We start from the raw sequence: 23,317 nt of genomic DNA, 5'->3' as shown, positions 1-23,317 counted from the left end.
ATACACTTCTTGTTGTAGACCCCCCACTGTACACACAACTATAAACATTGTTCCCTATGTAAACAAAAAAGGAAACATATAATAAAAGATTTGAAAAGTCTGGATATTTCCTTCCCAACAGATATTAAAGGCAACGTCTTTAAGACATTATACTGAAAGGACTATCTTATTTTAAAGACAAGATCACTGTCTCCACAGATTTTTAAAAATTAAAAAACTATATCGCTGTGTTAAAGCGCTTATTTGTACAATACAATGATAATGACCTTGAATTTATGTTTTAAAAATTACAATAAGCTACAAGTATCAAAGAAGTGAAGTTATCTGGAGTAGTCTATATAGGAGCTCTTTGGACTCTCTTCTATTATGCTAAAATAATAGTGGTGCTTTTAGGATTTACATTATTGTACTCTCCAGTATAAAGTATGGGGCGTGTTAAAGTATACAGTACACCGTTTTCATACATGTACAACATTGGTGGATGAAAAATGTCTCTTAACAGTAATACTGGATTGTAGCCTCTGGTTTTACCAGCTGCATACTCTAGGACCATTATATAAGTAAAAATCTCTCTTGTGATACTGGAAAGTGATTAGAATGTGCAAACTGATAAAGTAGCTTTCATCCGCCCCTTAAAGGGTACCACCACAGAAAGTCCGTTTAAGATGTTGGTAGGTTTAACAAAGTTGGAATGCTGGCACTGTTGAATTGGGCAGCAGTTCTTCAGACCTGGCTCAGAGCTACAGTGCATTTAGTGTAATAAAGCAGCCAACATGATGACTTTTTGCGGGCCTTCCCAGGCACTGGAGTTTTTCTGTTAATTTGCCACACTAGGTCATAAAAGATCTCATTAACATTTATTTTTGATTTTACAGAGGATTCTAAGAATGCACTGCTGTTCCATTGTCTTGCTAAATTTTGACCTTGTTCCTTTCCTACAACTCTTTCATCTTCCAAGTCACACTTATTACCAACCAGAATCATTGGAGCATCATCAGTGTCTTTAACTCGAAGAATCTGTTCTCTCAGATCTTGTAAATCATTAAATATGCACTGTGCTGTGATGGAATAAGCCAACGCAAAGCCTTGTCCGTTTTTCACGTACAAATCCCTCATTGCTGTACATTGTTCCGTTCCTGCAGTATCCAAGATTTCAAGCATACACTGTTGTGCATTACTTCAACTTGCTTTCTATAAGAATCTTCTATTGTAGGATCATATTTTTCAACAAAAATTCCTTGAACAAATTGTACAGTCAGAGCAGATTTTCCAGCTCCTCCTGAGACAAAAACGACTAGCTTATACTCACGCATGGTGCAAACTTGTAAAATTTAGTACTTCTTGCACTGTCACCGGGTCCCCGCAGCCAGCGTCGCCTCGCGCTCCCTTCCGGGTCTCTGCTACCTGCGCTGCCGCTCCGGCTGGCTTACACGCCTGACTCTCCAACAATTTTTTAAAGTACTAATTTAAAAAAATTAATCATCTTTAGATGAAATCTTTGGAAAAATATGATATACTTCTCTACTTTTAATTTCGAACTTGTTTATTAAAGCAGATTTAAAACCCTAGGGAAAGATTTATCTTAAAATTTCACCCACAACCCCATAAATTCTGAAAAAGCAACAGTTTTTATTCTTTCCAGTATTTACCCTTATTTATAATTTTTTCACAATTGATTTGGTGGTGTAGATGTAACGCCCTGTTTCTACCTTTTTTTTTTTAAGATTTAATTTTATTTATTTTGGCTACGTTAGGTTTTCGTTTGCTGTGCGTGGGCTTTTTCTAGTTTTGGTGAGCAGGGGCTACTCTGTTGCGGTGCACAGGCTTCTCACTGCGGTGGCTGCAGAGCACAGGCTCTGGGTGCGCGGGCTTCAGTAGTTGTGGCTCGCAGGCTCAGTAGTTGTGGCGCACAGGCTTAGTTGCTCTGCGACGTGTGGGGTCTTCCCAGTCCAAGGATCGAACCTGTGTCCCTTCCATTGGCAGGCGGATTCTTATCCACTGTGACACCAGGGAAGTCCCCTGTTTCTACTTTTAAAATACTTATTTCGTGACTAATTCCGTTATAGTTTGACTTGTCCTCATATTTATCATTTAATGGGTGCATAGTTTCGTTTTGTATTGATGTATCTATTGTTGGGTATTTCAGATGTTTACAGTTCTTTTAACTATGATTAACACCACTACTATAAACAACTTTGTACTTGTAGGTTTTTTTTCTTTCTTCCTTTAAGTTACTCTCTTGGGATAAATTCTCAGGCTTGAGAGTCACGGGGTCAAAGTGTAGGAATATTTGTAGGAATATTTGCATTTACCATATTGCCTCCAATGGGTGATGCTCCCTGTAGACTGAGTGAGGGGTCTTCTCACTAAGCACTACCTGCACTAGACTTTGCTTTGCTTTGCTTTTGCTCCTTATTGGCCAGAATGTAATGAGAACAAGATGATCCAAAATAACAATTACTACTATTAGTAGTAGTAGTGCAAAATACCGTTCCATTATTACTTCAATTAATTTGCTTAAACTTAAAATTTTAAAACATTTTTTTCTTAATGGGTGAATTAACCATTTATTTCTTTACTCATGTGTTCATTTGGGTCTTGGGTTTTTTGTTGGTCATACATGTAGACCTTATAGATAGTAACCGTTCTTTGGCTGTATTTTTTGTCAATACTTTTTCATTTTTCTTGGTTTTTTTTGCCTTTGAACAAATTTTGTATTATTTTAGAGAGATCATAAAGTTTTTATACAGTAATTTTAGCCTATCTTTTCCTTTGAAAGTCTTCTATTATTTAAATCATTATAAAAATATTACTTCTCCTTAATTGGGATAACAAATCTATTTTCTGATAGTTTATCTACAGTTTGATTTATTTCTATTTATTTTGCTAATACCTCTGAAATTTGTTTTTTTTTTTTTTTTTTTTTTTTTTTTGGTGGTACGCGGGCCTCTCACTGTTGTGGCCTCTCCCGTTGCGGAGCACAGGCTCCGGATGCGCAGGCTCAGCGGCCATGGCTCACGGGCCCAGCCGCTCTGCAGCATGTGGGATCTTCCCAGACCGGGACACGAACCCGTGTCCCCCGCATTGGCAGGCGGACTCTCAACCACTGCGCCACCAGGGAAGCCCTGAAATTTGTTTTAAGATATAGGTATTTGAAGACTTAAGATTCTGTTACCTCAATAATATTTTAATAGTGTTTATATTTCTTATTACATTGTGGCTTAGATAATCATACGCTGCATCTTTTTTTCATGTATAGCAAAGACTGGTTCTGGGCCCTTGATTCTGTTTTATTCTGGTCAGTATTGTACCATTTTAATTGCTGCTGCCTTATAATATGTTCTAGTGTACAGTGGGTTACTTCTCCCCCATTGCTCTTCTTTTTCAGAGTATTCATTATATTCTAGATACAAAGATTCAGTGCAAATTAATAGAGCAACTGGACAAGAATTCAGGAGATTGGAGTTCATGGCCAGACACCACTTAACGGTGTCCGGTGTCTTTAAATATGTTCCTCAGCCTCTGTGGGCCTCTGTTCCCTATTGGACTAGGACACTTCAGAAAGCTCTTAACTCTAACCTAAGATTTATGGATTCCAGGTCTTTTCCAGTTTTGCCTCTCACCTACCTATTCTTTAAGTGAAATTTATGTCATCTTATACAACATTTTAATTGTGATTGCTTTAAGGCTACACACTGGATTCAGAACTGTCCTAGTTTTGTTTGTTTTACACTTCATAGATTTTTCAGTTATTTAGTTTGCAAACATTTCGTTCTCATTCAGGCACGTGGTTTGTCCCTCTATTAATTTAAGTATTCCTTTCTTTTTCCTGTACTAGATTTAAGGATCTTTGTAAAGGTCTTCCATATCTCTTATTGAGACAAATTCTACATGATTTATGTTTTTGCTTATTTATGAAGAAGACTTTTTTCATTAGATTTTCCTAACTGATAATCAGTGTCATAGATGAATGCTGCTTGGTATTATACATGTTTCTTGTATAATAAATATTACTGTTAACAAATGGTAGTGATTACAATAGTGGTTAAGTAGCATGATTATTATAACTAGGGTGATTACTATGTACCAGGACCCATGCTAAGCATTTGACAATATTTCGCTTAATGCTTACAACAACCCTGGGGGGGGGGTCTTATTATACCCATTTTGCAGATGAGGAAATTGATTCAGGGAGATGGTAATTAACTGCTGAAGCCAGGATTGGAACCCAGATGTGTCTAAATCCAAAGGCTCTTGACCATTTGCAAAATACCTCATTTTTTCACATTCACAATCTGTTATTTTATTTTATCAAATCCACTATTTGTCTTAGTTGTGTGCTTCTGCATGTGTATGTGTCTTTCTCTTGTATATCTGTATATGGTTTATTATTTTGGCAACATTCTCTAATATGACAATGGTGATAAGGAGAACTCTTGCCTTTTTTCTGTTTTTAATTGAATTTTTTGTGTGTTTTTCTTTCAAGGACCATGTACCTAATTATTAAATAGATGCACTATTTTAACTTTTTATTATTATTTCATATTTATATTATCACTAAATAGAAGAACATATAATATGTAGAAAGATAAAATATATAAAATATAAAAACATATTATTTCATGTATTATTTTATATTTTTCATTATTTTAAGGAAATATATTCTTCTCTTCCGAGTTTTAAGATTCATGTTGAATTTTGTCAATTTGTTTTGCATATCTATTTAAAGAATCATATAAATTATATCATTTAATATATTAATTAATAATTTTCCATATATAGAAATAAACCCTTATGGTCCTGCAATAAAATGCATGTGGTCATGGTGTACTTTCTTTTATATTTACTATCAAATTTTCTATGTAAGTAACTCTTTTAAAGTATTCTGCAACCTTCCTGTTTAATTAAGATAAAATCTAAGTTGCTTTGACATGAGACCCCAAAGTATGCTAACCTATAGGAGAGAGAAGATTGTTTCATGCTCAAGTAACAATTCTAAGGTGAGCTGTCGGGTTACAGGTGGCTCTGCTCCATGTGATCATTTGGAGACCCTGGTCTCTTCTCTGTTGTCATTTTGCCATCCCCTGAGGTATTACACTTGTCTACATGGTTGAAGCTGGATCATGGGTAAATCTGTGTTCTGGTTTGTAGGAAGGTGAAACAATGGAAGTTCAGAGCAGGATTTTTTTTTTTTTTAAGTAAACTGGGAGTTGCATATCTCTTTTTAGCTCCCACCCAGTTCATTGGTGATGATGTGGCGTGGCAATACCTAGCAGCAAGGGATACTGGGGAATGTTGTCACTAGCTGGGCTGCTGGCCATATGTCCATATTAAACTCCTTTCACATGGAAGCTGAGGAGGGCAGATTTTGGTGGATGACCAGTTGTCTCTGTCACATTGTCTTTCTTTTTTTTTTTTTTTTTTTGCGGTATGCGGGCCTCTCACTGTGTGGCCTCTCCCATTGCGGAGCACAGGCCCCGGACGCGCAGGCCCAGCGGCCATGGCTCACAGGCCCAGCCGCTCCGCGGCATGTGGGATCCTCCTGGACCGGGGCACGAACCCATGTCCCCTGCATCGGCAGGCGGACTCTCACCCACTGCGCCACCAGGGAAGCCCCACATTGTCTTTCTTACATAACAATATTAGAAAGTTTCTCATTTAGTGCATATGGAGCTTTTAGTTTTTTAATAAAATTTAATACTGCTTTGTAGCATTCTGTGGCATGAGGAACTATATAAATTGTTTGATCTTTCTCTTATTGATTACTATTTAGGTTGTTTGTATTCTTTCTCTGCTATAAACGATGTTATAATGAACATTCTCCATGATATATCATTATAGAAATGCATGAGTTTTTCCATGGGATAGTATCTTAGAAGTAGAATTGCTTGATCAAAAGGTATTTATATTTAAATATATATGCATACTGCCAAGTTAACTTACAAAAAATTATAACAATGTAGACATCCACTACTACAGCAACACCTCACTATCTAATACCAACAGGGAACAAGATGGATCTTAGAAATAAAATTACCAGGTAAATGAGTTTGATTCCTATAAACACTAAATTGTAAAAAATTAACCATGGAAGGTGTTCAGTAAAGGTACCCTCCCTCCCACTTTTCTCTCACTTCTAGAATCTGAGTGGTTAAAATCTCAAGCTTCCCCACTTACCAGCTGCATAGCCTCAGGCAAGTTTCTTATGCTCTAGATGCCTTGTTTGCTCATCTATAAAATGGGGGTAAGAATAGTACCTACTTCACTGAGCTGATGTAATGTTTTTATGTGATACTGGTCTTTATTCCAGCAGGAACCTGTCATACATTTTAATTCCTGTCATCAAGGTTGTAGAATTCTTTCTTGCCAGCTAAGTGGGACATTGTACTCTGTGCTCCACAGTATATAGGGCAGTCTGGAGATGTGGCGGGCAACCACATGTGCTTGATCAGCAGAGTTGTGACTTCCTTTTCCTACATTCTGAAAGCTCCATCAAAGAGCCTCATCCCCGCCCGTACCTGGGACCAAAGGTATTGTAAACGCCCCCTGGGAGCTAGAGAGTCTGGCCCCCTTAACAGGTTCTAAATACAACAGTGCATATGAGCTCATTGGGAAGAACTCAAATCTCCTGATGATTGTTGGCTGTTCCTTTGGGAGATGGGGAAAATCTAGAACATTCTGGAGTCTTAAGAACTTTGGCTCTGCTTCGGTTTCTGAGGACTTGGAGACTCTCTTCCCTGTTGCATCTGGTCTTTCCAACAAGCCATCCTTCAAGGGTTCACAGGGACCCTTTGAAGGATGTTTGGGTCTTGATCATCTGCAGGTCATTTCAAGCCAAAGACATGAGGCTGACTGTGGACCAGTTCCTGGGTTGCATGTTGGGGGTGCAGAGGTGAAGGAGGCTCAGACCCTGCCGTCATTACCAGTTGCTTGGCTCCCTCAACAACCTCCTATCCCATCCCTCTGCTTGCACTCCTGACCTCCTCACCCAGTTCAATCCACCATCCACAGGCAGCGAGAGGAATCTCTGAAATGCAAATCTGGTTCAGCCTCTTCAGAGACTCCATTCTGCTCTCAAAATGAGCACTAGAATCCTTAGTAGAGCTTAAGAGGCCCTGTGTGATTAACCCTGCTCACCTCCCCAGCATCTTCTAGGACCACTCTCCTCCTCCCTCTCAACGTCTTGGTCTTCCTTCAGCAACTCGTTCCTCCTCCTTCTTAGGCTTGGCACCTGCTGTTCCCTCTACCTGCAATGTTCTTCCTCTCTTCCTCTTTGCCTAGTGAGCTCCCATTCAGTCTCTAGATATCTGCTCAAATGTCACCTTCCTAGGGAAGACTTTTCCAGCATGCTCCAGATGCTTCTCCCTTATGAAATCTATCACAGCATGAAAAGTAACATTTGGGTATTTCTCTAATTAATCTGTCCTGCCAGGTAACAAGCTCAGCATTATATGCCTAGCTCCATGCTCATTGCCTGGAGTGTAGTAAGCACTAAATAAATATTGAATAAATTAATGAGCTCACCCTCACCTTGTAGGAGAGGAAATACAAGGGTAGACAATGTCATTACAATACATTGTGTTAAGACTTTAAGACCATAAAGTACCTAGGAACACAGAGGAATAAGCAGCCAGCTCAGTGGAGGTGAATGAGTCAGGGCAGGATCCTTGGAGGAGCAGCTCTGAGCTGAGGAAGAGAAGGGCATCCCAGGCAGAGGGAATAGTGGGAGCAAAGGCACTCAGGCATCTTCTAGCACTTGGCATGTTCCAGGAACATAAGGAATCCCAGGTGAACCAAGTGTGAGCCATGTGTCCCAAAGAGATGGGCAGCAAGGGTGGAGTGGAGGTGGGAATCAGAGAAGGTAAAGTCTTTGAGGTCTATTAATGAGTTTGAACTTCCTTTAGCACCCCTTGCAAAGCCAGAGAAGCCTGTAGGTAAGGAAGCATGAGGATCAAAGCTGAGTCTAAGAATAATTCTTCTGGACAGTTTATGAAAGCTGAGGCTAGAGGTGGGGAGACTAGGTAAGAGGGTATGGAAGCAGCCTGGTGAGAGGTGATGGGACTGTAGACTGAGATGGACAGGAGGGAACGTGGGGAGGATAGGTTTGAGAGCCATTTGGAGGTCAGCTTGGCAGGACTTGATGAGGGGATGGGGTGGAGAGGGAGACCAGAAAGACCAACAGGTGTGCGTCTGCACGGACAAGGGGGTGATGGTGCTATTAATCAGGGTGGGGAGCACAGAAGAAGGAGCTCCCTTAAGGAGAAAGACAACGCGTTTGGGTTTGGACATCTGAATGCCTGTGGGAAGAAGCCTGGATGTCGCAGTCTGACAGAACTGGCTTTGCATCCTGGCACTACCAGTATCTAGCTGGGATCCTGGGGAATCTACTTAACTTTGCTGAGCTTCGGTTTCCTAGTTCGCAGCGTCCCCAGAAAATGAGCTTAGCAATATTTGCTCTGCAAGGCTATTCTAAGTAGTAAATGAGAAAGTGCCTCTAATGCAAGCTTATGTTTGATCAATGGTGGCTGTTGAAGTGGTTTTTGTTATCCTGATCCAGAGGGTAATGTCTAGGACGTGGCTGGATATCTGGACCTGGACGTTGGGAGAGGTGTGGGCTGAGGCAGTCCTTCCAGACACCCCAGTCTGGGGCTCAGGGCCCTCAGGTCTCAGGCAAGGAGAAGGCCTCCCTGATAAAATAGATCAGAAGAGAGTTGATCCCCAGGTCAAATATCTTTGACCTTTTGGGGGATCATCCTGGACCTCAGCACATCTTTAACCAGAAGCCACCAAAGTTACTTTTCCAAGTCCTGGAGATTGCCAGAAACAAAAGCTTTCATTGGAATGAGGTGGTATAGGCAGATATTTTAAAAAATAATTTTACTGTTTTTATTAAAAATAGCTCGTCGATTATCAAAAAATTCAACTAACAGTGAAAAATACAAAGAAGAAAGTAAAAATCGCTTACATCAAACATCCCCTTTCCTACAAATACAGAAGGAATGAGGGAGATTATAGATTGCTCCATATACTTTTTTTAAATAAAAAGTATGAAAATTTAATTGAACTTGAATTAAAGTGAAGTGAAACTGTAGGGCTTGCTGAATTTTGGTAATTGCTTCCTCCAAAAAAAAAAAAAGAGGTTAGTTTTAAAAAGTTTTAAAATAGATATTATGAAATGCATTAAGGGTTTAGAGTCATTGAGGTTCATTTTTATATTACATATTTCAAGTTTGGATTATTGCAGGGAAAGATAAGAACGGCAGTATTTCTTCCCACTTTCATATTTCTTCCTAACCTTTCCATCTCCACCTATACAAATGATAAGTTATTCTTTTTATACTCTCAAGGTTGTAACATTTATATTCCATTCTATAACCATAATTTCCATAGTTGTTTAGCTTTAAGCTTATATGTAAGCGAATTTAATGTTCACCACCAGTCCCTTTACTGTGGCTCACAATTCCCAAGCTTATGATTTTGATTTATGTCTTGTTTAGCTGGATTTCATCATCCAATAGTTTTCCTAGAAGGGCTTAGAGGTGCATTTTCCTTGAATTCTAGCATGTTTGAAAATGTTCTTATTCTTGAAGGACAGTTTAGATGGTTATAAATTCTGGATCACTCTTTTCCCCAGAGCTTTGTAGATGTTACGCTGTATTCAGTGTTGTAGAGAAGTCTGAGACCAGCTTATTTCCAGCACCTCTCAACCCTTACCTTTCCCTGTAGGTTACTTACTCTTTCTATGAGGGTAGTTGGAGAAGCATTTTTATGTTCATATATAGCTATGGATCTATATAAGATATATATACATGCATAGAAAAGAGTAAGGTTTTATATATATGTATATATATATATATTTTTTTTTTTTTTTTCTTGGTGTGCTTTTTCAGTCTGCAAGTTCAGCTTTTCTCTCAGTGGAGGAAATTTTTTCTTCTCTTATGTCTTTGAATGTGTTCTTTGTTCCTTTTGTTTTTTCACTACTTCAGAGCCACCATAATCTGTAAATTTCTCATCAGTGTCTCCACTGTAGGTCCATTACTCTACCTCTCAATACTTTAATCTTTCTTTCCTTGTTTACTTCCTTGTGCTCATCTCAATCTCCACCACTAATTCAGCTTGAGGCTCTATCTGTTTTATTCCTGCATATTTCCAACATATTGGTTAGTTCTATATTTTTAGAATTTTTTGCTTCATTTTGTTATTTTGGTCTTCAGTTTATTTCCTTAAATGGTAATAATCTTCCATTTTGTACAATGCTCTCATCTCACCTCTGATTCCTATTTTCATCTTTTCAGGTTCTAATTTCTCCTTGAGTCAAGACATTTGTGGTATACATTTTGCACAAAAATGCATTTTATGTGTTTCTTGCATCTATGTTTCTATTCTGACATCTGTCTCCAGCATGTTTCTTTTCTTCTTTCCTTTATACCTTCCTCTCCTCTTTCCTTCCTCTTTTGACTATACTATTTTTGTGTAGTTGCCATGCCATTTGTTTTCATTTAATTTTTTTTTTTGATATGGACATTTCTACCTGGATTTTCTCTTGACCTAGATATATTGTGTAGGTCAATTTTCACCGACTTTTTCCTACCTTTTCTGAGATCTCTGTCCTCCTGGCAGCTCTTAGTTGAGGACTGGGTATTTTGTGTCTGCGTTGTCACTGCTTGGGTGGTGGGGGAAAAGAGGAAGTTCAGCTGGTGCTGTGGATAGTGGTGTTGTGGGTTGGTTTCTGCTCTTTTTCTATAACTTTGTTAATAGTCTAACACTTGAATTTATTCCACTGAAGTGGGGGCATATCTTATTCCCTTGGGTGGGCAGTAGTGGGGCATGGATTATTTCACCAGTTCAGGGTAGAATTATAGGGACAATCTGCCCAGGTGTTTATTTTCCACACTTAACCCAACTATTCCCAGCAGCCACTCTCACTCCTCTGCCAGATAAAGGAAGGAAAAGATAGACAAAATCCAAAGAGTTTGGCCACTCTGCTATTTCTCAGAAGTGCAGGTTGGGGGTAGGGGTTGTGACCGCGTCAGTTGGGGCTTTCTATGTGTCTCCTGTCACTCACTCTATCAGAAGGGATTGTTTTATTTGTGTTCTCTTACTTTCCTTTCTGGTAAGTCCCTCTGTGTTGTTTGAGACCATCAGCTCTGGTAGAATACTATGCTGTCATTCTGCTTCTCCTCTCCCCTCCTCCTCAGTACGAAAAGCACATAGCAGCACAGGCAGTTTTTTGTCTTGTTGGAGTGTTCTTATGGTGGGATGGATATCCTTCTACTCTAGAGAAACTTTCTGAATCGCCTCTGCAGCTGCCTGCCCACCCCTCGGTCCACTTCTCTCCCGGCTCTGTAGTCACAAAAGTGACTACAAAAGTTTGTCACAACGTTTCCTCTCACATCTTCCTCTCAGTACTGATTCTTTGAGGGAGGAAGAAAGGGTTATCAAGGGTGGGAGCTCTACATTTATTTCTAGTAAGTTCTGTTTTTCTCTGGCCATTATTTTTAAAGATTATTGCCTTTTCCTGTACTTGAGAGTTGCTGGTCTATTTTTAGTTGACTTTAAATTTTTTATTGTTGTTATTGTTGTTAATTTGGTTGAGATCAGGAGGGTGGCAGGTTCTGGGATCACTCTATTTATTTATAATTTTTATTTACTTATTTATTTTTGGCTGCATTGGGTCTTCGTTGCTGCGCGCGGGCTCTCTCTAGTTGTGGCGAGCAGGGGCTACTCTTCGTTGCAGTGCGCAGGCTTCTCACTGCAGTGGCTTCTCTTGTTGCGGAGCATGGGCTGTAGGCACGTGGGCTTCAGTAGTTGTGGCATGAGGGCTCAGTAGTTGTGACTCACCGGCTCTAGAGCGCAGGCTCAGTAGTTGTGGCACATGGGCTTAGTTGCTCTGCGGCATGTGGGATCTTCCCAGACCAGGGATCGAACCAATGTCCCCTGCATTGGCAGGTGGATTCTTAACCACTGCACCACCAGGGAAATCCTGGGATCACTCTTAAGACAGCCATTTTAGCAGGGCTAGAAACCCATCCCTTTTTGGGGAGTGGGGTTCTACCTAGGGGACTTTTCTAGGCAAAAGCCCCTCGTATGACTTCCCTGTGATTATTAGACCTCATGTGGTTATGTCAATCATAGATTTCTCAGGAGCCCACTGCTTCATTATCTCTCTGCTGGGTGCAGTGGGGAATACATAAAGGTAGAGTGTGACCAGAGACACCACAAGGTTTGCTATCTGTCACATGGAAACGTCAGATAGCAGTAAGTGTCAGGACAGAACCCAAGAGGTGACAGGTAACTAAGAGAACTAGCTACCTGATATGAGTCGAATCTCATATCCAAAGAAGGATCGCTGACTGCCCTGACTCTGAGAGATGGTCCTCCAGACTTTGCTGGATTCCTTGAGTACCAGAAAACTCATGAACACTGTTCGGTTATCGGGAAGCTCAAAGTATTTAAACATTGTTTACCTGGAGCCAAACTATACCTCCTCTTCTCTCTGCATGGTCTCCCTTGGTGAGGCTTCTAATTCACATGACTCCCAATCTTAGCTCCATTTAGATGGCTACCACAACCTTGCCCGTAGTCCTGATCTCTGGCCTGGACTACAGTTCTGGAAATCTGTTGGGTCAAACCCATGAAAGATGGCAAAACATGGATAACTAAAAGTCCTGCGTGCAAATGGAAAATAACCATTGTATGGGACGAAGATACCTGATTTGGTTCAAGTAAAAGAGATTCAAGGCTTTTAATCCTAAATGTGCTGTGAGCCCATAGTGTAGGGCACAGCAAGTCTGTGCTAAATGAATAACTAATGTCAATGCCAAGACCATTTGCCACTGTGCCCCTGAGCTAAGAGCTTCTTAGAGCACATCTGGGCTTCTGGGACAGCAACAACCAGAATGTGTGCCGTCAGGGGGTGGTATCTAGAGGCCACAGTGAACAGTTGGGAAAATCGGGCTACAACCTGGAGAAGGGAAGCTTTGGAGAGGTACAAGAGCTGTCTTCAAGCAGGAGAAAAATTAGTGGGAAAGAGAGTACTTGGTTTGTTCTTTCTGCCTTTAGAGCACAAACCCACGACAGGTTTAGGAGATTAAAAAAAAAAAAAAAAGGCTATTTATTGGTTCTGTTGACGAGGAGGCATCTATTTCTGAGATCTGTAAAAGATCTAATGACCTTAGCTTTACTCTGGAAAAACCCTGTTTCTACTCCTATCTATGAGGATATGGAACCAGATGCTGATTTCTAAGTAGGACACAGATGATAGAACTTCTGAATTCATCTGAGCAAGAATAGTTGGGCAGCAGGCCTCTTGAGAAGCCTGCCAAAGAGAGGGGACTTTTCCAAACTTTATAGCCAAAGAGCCAACAATTTTCCAGTTGCCAGAAACCAACCTCAGACCCCAGACACAAGAGCCTGCTTGGTACTATGGAGAGCAATGGGAAGAACATAGAACTTAGAGCAGATAGAATTATTTGAAGCCTATGCCATTTACCAGTTCTGTGACCTTAAGCAAGTTATTAATCTTGCTGAGTCTTAGTTTACCCACCTGAAAAATGGGATGATTAAGGTCTAGCTCATTGGGTCATTGTGAGGATAAAATAACAATTATAAAACCCCTGGCATATAACCAGGTTCCAATAAATGTTAAAGCTATTCCTTACCCCCTGAAGCAAATTGCCAAGAGTATTACATTTTATAAATTAAACACTTTTTTTTTTCAGGGCCCCCTTCTGAACTCTCCCCAGCTATTGAGGAAGAAGAGTCAAAGAGTGGCCTGGATGTCATGCCCAATATTTCTGATGTGCTGCTTCGCAAACTGCGGGTCCACAAGTCTCTCCCTGGAAGGTAAAACTGGGGCATGGGTTGCACAAGACCCCACATTGGGTGGCCCCTGTAGTCAATTGTAGATAGGACACAGGAGCACCAGACTTGATTTTTGACCCCAGAAGGGTCAAAGTCCAATAGTTCAGACAGGACTAATCCACCCAAAACAAAAAGAATAATAAAGAGCCAGGTGAGGTGGTTCGAACTCAAAGAGGAGCAAGTGGAGTTCATAGGTGAACAATGCCATCAAGAAAGTGAAAAGACAACCCCCAGAATGGGAGGAAATATTTGCAAAGCACATATATGATAAGGGACTTTTTTCTATAATATATCTTCGAAGAACTCTTATAACCCAATAAAAAAAACAACTAATTTAAAAAATTTTTAATTGAAGTGTAGTTGATGTACAGTATTATATGTTACAGGTATACAACAGAGTGATTCACAATTTTTAAAGATTATACTCCATTTATAGTTATCATAAAATATTGGCTATATTCCCTGTGTTGTACGATATGTCTTTATAGATTATTTTATACATAATAGTTTGTACCTCTTAATCCCCTACTCCTATCTTGCCCCTCCCCACCTCCCCCGCAACTGGTAACCACTAGTTTCTTCTCTATATCTGTGAGTCAGCTTCTTCTTTTGTTATATTCACTAGTTTGTTGTATCTTTTTAGATTCCACATAAGTGGTATCATATAGTATTTTTCTCTCTCTGTCTGACTTATTTCACTTAGCATAATACCCTCCACGTCCATCCATGTTGCTGCAAATGGCAAAATTTCAATTCTTTTTTATGGCTGAGTAGTATTGACAACTAATTTTTTTAAGTGGGCAGAAGATTTAAATAGACATTTCTTCAAAGAATATATATGGGGGTCAATGAGCACATGAAAGGATGCTCAGCATCAGTAGTAATTAGGGAAATGCAAATTCAAATGGTTTATCATGAATAATAAATGATAAATTCATTAAATGAATGATTTATCATTTATCATAAATGATTAAAATGAGATATAATTTTATAACCCTAGAATGGTTTTAATAAAAAAGATGGGCAATAACAAACGTTGGTGAGAATATGGAGGAATTGAAATTCTCAGTAAAATGGTACAGCCACTTTGGAATAACAGTTCATCAAAAAGTTAAACAGGGCTTCCCTGGTGGCACAGTGGTTGGGAGTCCGCCTGCCGATGCAGGGGGCGTGGGTTCATGCCCCGGTCCAGGAATATCCCACATGCTGTGGAGCGGCTAGGCCTGTGAGCTGTGGCTGCTGGGCCTGCGCGTCCGGAGCCTGTGCTCCGCGGCGGGAAAGGCCACGGCAGTGAGAGGCCCACGTACCGCAAAAAAAAAAAAAAAAAAGTTAAACATACAGTTATTGTATGGCCCAGCAATTCCACTCCTAGGTATATAACAAAGAGAAATGAAAATATATGTCCACACAAAAACTTGTATGTGAATGTTCAATAACAAGCATTTTTCATAATAGCTAAAAATGGAGACAAACCAAATGTCCATCAGCTAATAAATAAATAAAATCGGATATATCCATAGAATGGAATACTATTCAGCCATAAAAATGAAATACTTATATATGCTACCAGATGGATGAACCTCAAAAACATTATGCTAAGTGAAAGAAATCAGTCATGTGTTGTATGATTCCATTTATATGAAATACCCACAATAGGGAAATCCACAGAGACAAAGTAGATTAGTCATTGTGTAGGGCTGGGGATTGGGAGAGTGACCACTAATTGGTATAGGGTTCCTTTTTGGGAGGATTAAAAAGTTCTAAGATTGACTGTAATGATGGTTGTACAATTTTATGAATATACTAAAAACTACTGAATTGCAAATGTAAGAGCATGAGAAAAAGGAAAGAACAGTAAATGCAAAGGCCCTGGGGCCACAACAACGTAAGTGTGTTTGAAGAGCAGAATGGCGAATGTGGCTGAAGAGTGGGAAGAATCCGGTAGGGGCCAGTTCACAGAGGCCTTTGATTTTATTCTAAGGCCTATTAAGGCAGTTTGAATTCTGAGACACATCCAGAGTGGTCTCCTTGTACGTCACCTGCTAGGCCTCCACCTTTTTGGAGGGTAATGGCTCTGCCCCTCCCTGCCTGTGCCAGTTCATGAGGCATAGCTCTCTGCTTCAGGAGCTGACCTTGTCATGTGGCTTCTTTACCTAAACCACACCTCCCTGGGTCCTCAGGGCCTTGTACATTTTTCAAAAATGCGTTCTATAGCAAAAAAGCAGAACGTGAGTAATCAAGGTAGAAAAGTAAGTTTGGTTAATAATTGATGAAAACGTAATTTTCACATAATATCCAAACAAAGCCAGGAATCAAACGCAAGCTCAGTGAGTTTGATAACCCATTTAAGCAAGATGTGCATGTCCTATATAACAGCTGAGATTGTGTTGGCTGGCCCCCAGAGGAAAGGGCCTGATGGGTGGGCCTGTGGCCAGAACTGCAAGCCTCAAACAGCTTTGTACTTGTTTATCTCATGCTCTGTACTCTGCTGACTTGATGGCCATGGGGTCTTGTTGCCTCATCCTGACAGGAAGGTTCACATAGTCCCTTGTCAGGGGTGAGAACCAACCCCTTGCAGAGATTGCTGACCCCTACCTTTGCTCTCGGGGTCCCTCCACACCCGTCAAAGGGAGGAAGCTGTGTTTCCTGAGAACCTTATCGATGGCATGCTGGTTGCCAAGTCCTGTGACGCCAGTAGGACTCCTCCCCGTTCTCCCACACCAGCATGGGAAAGGGCCTGGTGCATTATTTACGTCGTCCGGGTTTCAGAGCAGGGCTTGCTTTAGTCACCAGCCAGAGCAGCAGCCGAGCAAGGGTGCAGAGTGGAGGATGCTTGCTGTGGGAACCGCACCCTCTGCACCAGCTGGGGCTCTCTTGGCCAAACTCTGATTCCAGCCATCAGAAGAGGCTCTTGCTGTGGAGAAGAGCTCTGGCCACTCTTCCCTACCATCTATTCTCTGGCTCACATGCACCCTTGTCACACCCCTCAGAGGCAGGAGGAGGGTCAGGCTTTGCAGACCTGGGCAGCCCCAGAAAAATTATAATGGCTGTTCAGATGTATACAACTTATGAAGTATATAGCTTGTATAGTCTTTTATTAAATCCTCACAGCATGCCTGTGAGTTAGTCATAATAATAAACATCTCCTGAGTGCCCGCTGAGTGTGGATGTCATATGAATATACACATGTGTACATATATATACACATACATACACGTGTGGATGTCATATATAGGTGAATATAGACACATATATATACACATTTATACATACATATATATATTCCTTATAAGACTCCTGCAAGATAGATATTATTCCCAATTGACAGATGAGATTAAGTAACTTAGATTAAATAACTCATCCAAAGTCACACTTAGTAGAGGCACTGGTGGAGCACTGACCCCAGGATCTAATAGTTTCTGCCATACTTCCTCTGCAGGAGTCACTATCTTGGCGAATATCTCACGGGTTACAGAACTCACACAAAGGGTACCCTGCATCTTTTCCATCTTGCCAGCCCTGCTTACTCTAATTCCTGGAAACACCTGGTCTGCGTGCTGTTCAAAGGCACCTTTTGGTTTATTTCAAAGGTTGGATAAAGTTCATTTGCATGTCTTTTCTTTTTCACAGTGCCCCTCCACTCACTGAAAAGGAAGTTGAGGTAAGTAACTCCAGTGTTTTATGAAATTGAGTACTTGAGCTTGAGTGGGTTCATTCAAAACATTTCCTTCTCCAGCCTCTGCTCCTGACATTTTTATACAAACATGAGAATGAGTGGCCATGGGGGGAATATGGGCATCGTGATCAGCCCTATTGAGCCACCAAGCCCCCGACCACCACTCCAGTTAATGGAAGATTTTGACAAATTTCCTCAGGGATGAGACGGTAGCTGGAAGTTCCACATTTCTTCGACGGTTGTTTGTTTTCTTTAAAAGTATGACTTAGATACACAGAGCAGCTGGGAGGCTGCAGAACTGAATCAAATTTATTTCAAAATTATTAAAAGATGGTCAGATTTCACATTTCAGACTTTGGTCTGGAGGAAGAAGGTGCTTTCCTTCTGAGGGTTTCAGACGTAAGGAAGCCAGCTCAGCCAAGGTGGTGGCTATGCTGTCAGCTCTCCCACCTTCCCTGATTCTCCCATGATTCTCCTCGGGGCCTCCTTGTCTCTGTAGAGAAGCTGTCCCAATGGGGCTGGTGAGTGAGCTGAGAGGAATTTGCATTTCATTCTGTCGAAGGGGTAGATGGTCAAAGAGAATGCATCGGAGGTGAGACAGTGAGGACCTCTGGCACCAGCAGTAGTTTGTTTCCGTGACAATTACATTGGAATTGATAGAAGGAAGGGAGCAAGAACATGGATGATTCCAGAATACTTCACTCCGGGTTGGGAGGATGGAAGATTTTACAATTTACCCTTGATAACAAGAAAATGAACATACACTTACTGAGACCCAGTGGACCACATAAGCAAAGGGAGATGGACGGTGTAAAATATCTGGCACAGATAGTAACAATTACCTGGCACACAGACATAGAACTTACAGTCTTTGGCACACACATATCCATCCTTTCAGCTGACCCCCCCCCGCCCATCAGCTCTGAGAAACTGGTAGAGCAGGTAGCAGAACAAAGGAGGAAACTGAGGGATTAAATAAGTTATCTGAGATCCCAGACCCAGTGCTTAGCAGAATCAGCATTTGGAGTCAAGTGTTCTGACTGACTTCAGGGCTCTTTATAGCACACTGCCATTAAGGGGATAACCCAGTTATAGAGAACTAAATATTGAGCATTACTGATAAACTTGACTGAGGCTTGGGCAAGACAGAGAATCCCCACCCACTGACGCTGGTGGTGATGGCCGCGGGCACTTTGGTTAAGGGTGCGCTCCTGTCCTCAGGTGTGTGCTGACACAATCTGTGCTCAGCACGGTGAGAGGAGCACAGGCTTTGGAGTAAGATCGTCTGAGGCTGAATTCTGGCTCTGCCACTCCCTTGTGACACCTTGAACAAGTTAATGACCTCTCTGCTCTCGGTCTCTTTACCCATAAAGTGGACATAACAGTTCCTATGGCAGAGGACTGTTGAGGGATTAAACAAGCTAAGGTGCGTAAAACTCCTGCCAGTGCTGTATAGCAGATACTCAACAGGGAGTAGCTTTCAACGTGGCCCTCATCATCATCATCATCGAGCAGTTCAGGGTCTTCAGTTCTCCGTCTGGAGATGTCTGCCCACCGTGGGCCATGTTACGTGAACTTCAGATGCTCAGGCAAAATCAACTCACCCTAAGGGTGTAAATCTTCTACCACTTGACACAGGCGAGGTAAATGAGGGCTGTAAAAATGAAGGCCATTGCTTCCTTCCTGTGTAGAGTCCATCTGTCTATTTCTCCTCCCCAGTAGTTTCCTATTAGACCAGGAATTCCATGTCTGATCAACACCACCTTTCAAAGTTCATTCATGCAGGCTGCATTTTTGGCATGGAATATTTGTTCCAGAAAGCTTCTCCTAACAGGATCATACTTGGCTATGTTTAATCTCCTGGCAGCTTGTAAAAGCTGCTTTCAGCATAGGATTTGGAATATTCAGATAAGATGCTGGTTGAAGTTTGCTTTGAGTCAACAGGCTTACATCTCAAGTGGGGTTTCTTTAAATACAGTGGTTTCATGTGAAATACTCCAAAACCCACATGCCATAAATCCTAGCATGAATCCAAACGGCTTATGCAATCAGCTGTGTTGGCCTGAGTTTATCTAAACCCGTATACAGGATGTTATGTCTTGACATTCAGGAAAAAGCAAAGTGTTATTCTCTTATTCTTTTTCAGTAAAATGTGTTTGGTCTTCTGGTCCTGGGAAGGACCTAGCATGGACCTCAGGTTACTATTTCGCCATCTTTTGTGCAGCTTACTTCATTAAGGGAGAGTTTCACTTGTTCTTGGCTGCTTTGGGGGCTGGTTCCAGGAGCTGATTTAAAATCCTTGAGCAAAAAATCCACCGGCAGCCTTGCTCCCAGCACTAACTCCTCCTAGCACCTCTCCAACACTCTTGTTCCCAACAGAACGTGTTTGTACAACTGTCCTTGGCCTTTAGAAATGACAGCTACACCTTAGAATCTAGAATTAACCAGGCGGAAAGGGAACGCAACCTGACAGAGGAGAACACAGAGAAGGAACTGGAACACTTCAAAGCTTCCATTACGGTAATTGTGGAGCCTGATTGGGGAATCCTTGCAGGAGACACTTTCCCCAAGGGCTGTGCCGGGTCTCCTGCTTTTCTCAGTCACCAAGTAGAGTCTCCTGAAGTGAGAAATGGGGCCAAGGCCCTGAGCCAGGCAGTCTTCCTCAGAGCTGGGAGGAGCTGAGGCCAAGATCCCAAAGGCTTGGTTACCTCAGGGCTGTAGTTAAGGCCTCTGAGCCCTTGGCAGCTTCTCAGGAGGGGGCTGGATGACCTGGGATGGCAAAGGGAGCACCCTGGGGACCAGAGACCCGGAAGTGATTCCCTTCCTTCAGGCCAGCCAGCTACAGAGTGTTCATATTGGGCTTCTCCAATCCCAGAAGTAGCCATCGCCTGGGCCCTGCCGAGGCCCCTCCTCTCGGCCAGGATGGGGCCAGGGCTCATCTTGTGACAGCCCTGGTCAAGTCTTGGTCTGTGAGGACCCCATGTGATGTTCCTTCTCCCTCCTCAGTCCTCAGCTTCACTCTGGCACCACTGTGAGCACCGGGAGACCTACCAGAAGCTGCTGGAGGACATCGCTGTCCTGCACCGCCTGGCTGCCCGCCTCTCCAGCCGAGCCGAGATGGTGGGGGCCGTCCGCCAGGTGAGCTCTGCTCTGTCTGCAGTAACTGGAGCAGTGATGTAAGCAGTGGCAACTACAGATACTGCTTATTGATGGCTTCCTCTGTGCCAGACATCCTACGTTCATAATTGTAGTCGTCTCAGTGTATTTTTGATGGACCACTATATTCTTGAGGAGCTCCCCAGAAAAAGCTTTCTATGGATACCTACATTTGAGAACTGCTGCATACTACCTTCCTTTGTTGGAGATTTCTAATGTATGTTGGCATAAGCAAGGCTTTGAGAAGTCTTGTAATGAAAAAGTCTGTTTAACACTACCGACATATTTCTCAAATGTATTTGAGTAAAGAATCACTTCCCCCTTCTTGTTCCCACAAAATACCTATTCAACTCCCAGAGAACTAGTATTTGGCAAAATGTGCTTTAGGAAAAACTGCTTTGTTTCATTAATCCTCCCAGCAACTCTGTAAAGTAAATAATCTTATCCCCTGATGAAGACGTGAAGTCTCAGAAAGGTAATAGCACTAGCGTGGGGCAAAGCTGGGGTGCAGGCCCAAGTCTGGCTCCCTCACAGCCACTTTGAAGTCGTGAGGCACTCAGGGTGCCACCCTGATCCAGCCTGGTGGGGTGGGGTCAGACTGCCTGAGTTCTCATCCTGGCTCCACAAGGATTCACTGTGTGGCCTTGGGCCTCTGTGCTCCAGCTTCTCCAACCGTAAAATGTGGATGCTGACAGTATCTGCCATACAGGGCACTGTGCCACTTGTAAAGCACCTGGATGTCGTTATCACTGTTGCTGTTACTGTGGACCCATGTCCTGCTGCGTGGTTTGCATGACAGGGGTGTTCCTGGGGCCCAACCCTGGGCAGTTCTCATAGAATGAAGGAAGGACAAGCCACGGGGCTGTCCCACCCGTGTGCTTCCGGCGAAAGGGCACCCAACTCAGCAGCAGCACCCAGGAAGCCACTCCAGCTGGGAGCAGCAACAAAGGGAGTGCTTTAGGGAAGTGGCTGGTCTCAGCTCAGGGCTGTGGGGACTTTGTCCAGGGGACAGTCACTGAGCGTGTCCCTCTGTGGACAGGCAGGCCACGGGCAAGGATCTCTGAGGGATCCACGGGGTGTCAGTAGAGAAGACTCTTCCCCATTTTGCACAGCCCTCGTGAAAGTGTTTCTCAGCCCACGCACGGCTCACTCCAGCCTTCACCCTTCTCCAAGTGGCTTCCGTGTCTCTGTCCTCACTGTCTTCTCTGGTTCCACTGGACTGGTTCAGGCACTCATCCTCTCTTCTCTTGTTGCTCTTGCTGCCACCAGTCTCACACCCTTCAGTCCAGTCTCCACTGGCGACCTGATTATGACACTCCCTTACTTTAAGACATTCGATGGCTCCCCTCTTCCTTCAGAATAAGTCCAAATTCCTTAGTCTAGCATTCAAGGTCCTTCACAACCCAGCCCTAACTCACCTTTTCTTCTTGCGAACAAACTCAGCCATTTGCTGATTCCTACATGAGTAGGATGACCTGTGCTTTCCTGGCTTTCCAGACAATTCTGGTATATGTTTATTGTCCCAGCATAATTCGTGATGGCACCCCCTTTCACTCTGCAAAGGATCCTGTCTGGAGGGGAAATCCTCACCTCAATAGAAGCCTTGTGATGGCCTGCCTCTGGACCTTGGCTCTTGGAGTTCCCTGGCTAATGCTCTTTGTCTCTCCTGCCCATAGCTATGTGCCCAGACGCTACAGCACTTCACTCCGTCTCAAGAAGCCTCCCCTGACCCATTCTCTGCAAGCAGAGATGACTCTGCTCCCTCTCATCTCCTGAGGCTTTGTGGCTGGGCTTGTCCTTGTTATCCCTGAGTGCAGGTGCCCGAGCCCCTGTCTCAACTCACATCCCCAACAGCAAACTCTCAGAGGGCAGAGTCACGTCTGATTGGTCCTTGTATCCTTTCAAGTCCCCCAGCCCAGAGCTTGGCTCAGAGCAAACAGTGCTGATGAGCTTTTCATCCAAATGCCCTGTGTGTTCACACTCTTCTTCCCTGCAGGAAAAGCGCATGTCGAAAGCAACAGAAGTGATGATGCAGTATGTGGAGAACCTGAAGAGGACATATGAGAAGGACCATGCAGAGCTCATGGAGTTTAAAAAACTTGCAAATCAGAATTCAAGCCGCAGCTGTGGCCCCTCTGGTAAGAAACTGGGTTCCTGTCCACCCCTGACCTTGGCCCTGTAATATTGGGTCCCTGATGGATCCAGGCTAGGATCATACCTATGGGACAGCCCCAGGACCTGTGTTAGGGTGAGCAAAGCTTGCTGCCTGGCCCAATGCTGCCCACAGGGGCCTCACAGTCACTGTTCCTGTGAGCTTGGGGGCCTGGAACCAGAAAGCATGAATGGCCCCCAAGCAACTCCTGATAAAAGTAACCAGAGAAGCTGATCACTGATGCAAAGCCCATAGGCTGCAAGAATTCAACCTCCTTTGTGAGAGTGGCACACCCCAAACCTTACAACCTTTGTGCTTTGGGGTCCCCACTTTGGGCAGCACATGCTAAGGAAATTGCACTTTATCCTGGAAAGCATTAGGGATCCAACCAAAGATTTTAATCAGGGAAATGACATGATCATATATAGTTTAGAAGATTCCCTCTGGCAGTGATGTGGCAATTACATTAC

General features: G+C 42.7%; 2 protein-coding genes across 11 annotated transcripts in view; one reads left to right on the top strand and one right to left on the bottom strand.

Annotated features, from left to right (window-relative positions):
• MRVI1 (murine retrovirus integration site 1 homolog) overlaps positions 1 to 23,317 on the top strand; it is a 118,339-nt gene that overhangs the window by 68,121 nt on the left and 26,901 nt on the right. For all 10 annotated transcript variants that reach the window (XR_004351068.1, XR_004351067.1, XM_032639994.1 and 7 more), the window contains 5 exons: positions 13,722 to 13,845; positions 17,494 to 17,524; positions 19,919 to 20,059; positions 20,546 to 20,677; positions 22,692 to 22,833. Coding sequence is in view for 8 of the 10 variants with exons in the window: in XM_032639994.1 (XP_032495885.1) it covers positions 13,722 to 13,845; positions 17,494 to 17,524; positions 19,919 to 20,059; positions 20,546 to 20,677; positions 22,692 to 22,833 (570 nt within the window). In the remaining 2 variants the exon portion in view is untranslated. The remainder of the gene's footprint in view (positions 1 to 13,721; positions 13,846 to 17,493; positions 17,525 to 19,918; positions 20,060 to 20,545; positions 20,678 to 22,691; positions 22,834 to 23,317) is intronic.
• On the bottom strand, positions 436 to 1,343 carry LOC116757757 (ras-related protein Rap-1b-like). Its single transcript, XM_032640001.1, is given in 2 exon segments — positions 436 to 1,175; positions 1,178 to 1,343. Coding segments are annotated over 2 exon segments (588 nt in total). The 5' UTR covers positions 1,314 to 1,343; the 3' UTR covers positions 436 to 723.

The sequence above is a fragment of the Phocoena sinus genome, chromosome 8 (genome assembly GCF_008692025.1).
Source record: "Phocoena sinus isolate mPhoSin1 chromosome 8, mPhoSin1.pri, whole genome shotgun sequence".
NCBI classification, from domain to species: Eukaryota; Metazoa; Chordata; class Mammalia; order Artiodactyla; family Phocoenidae; genus Phocoena; species Phocoena sinus.
This window is presented reverse-complemented; position numbering and strand designations above follow the sequence as displayed.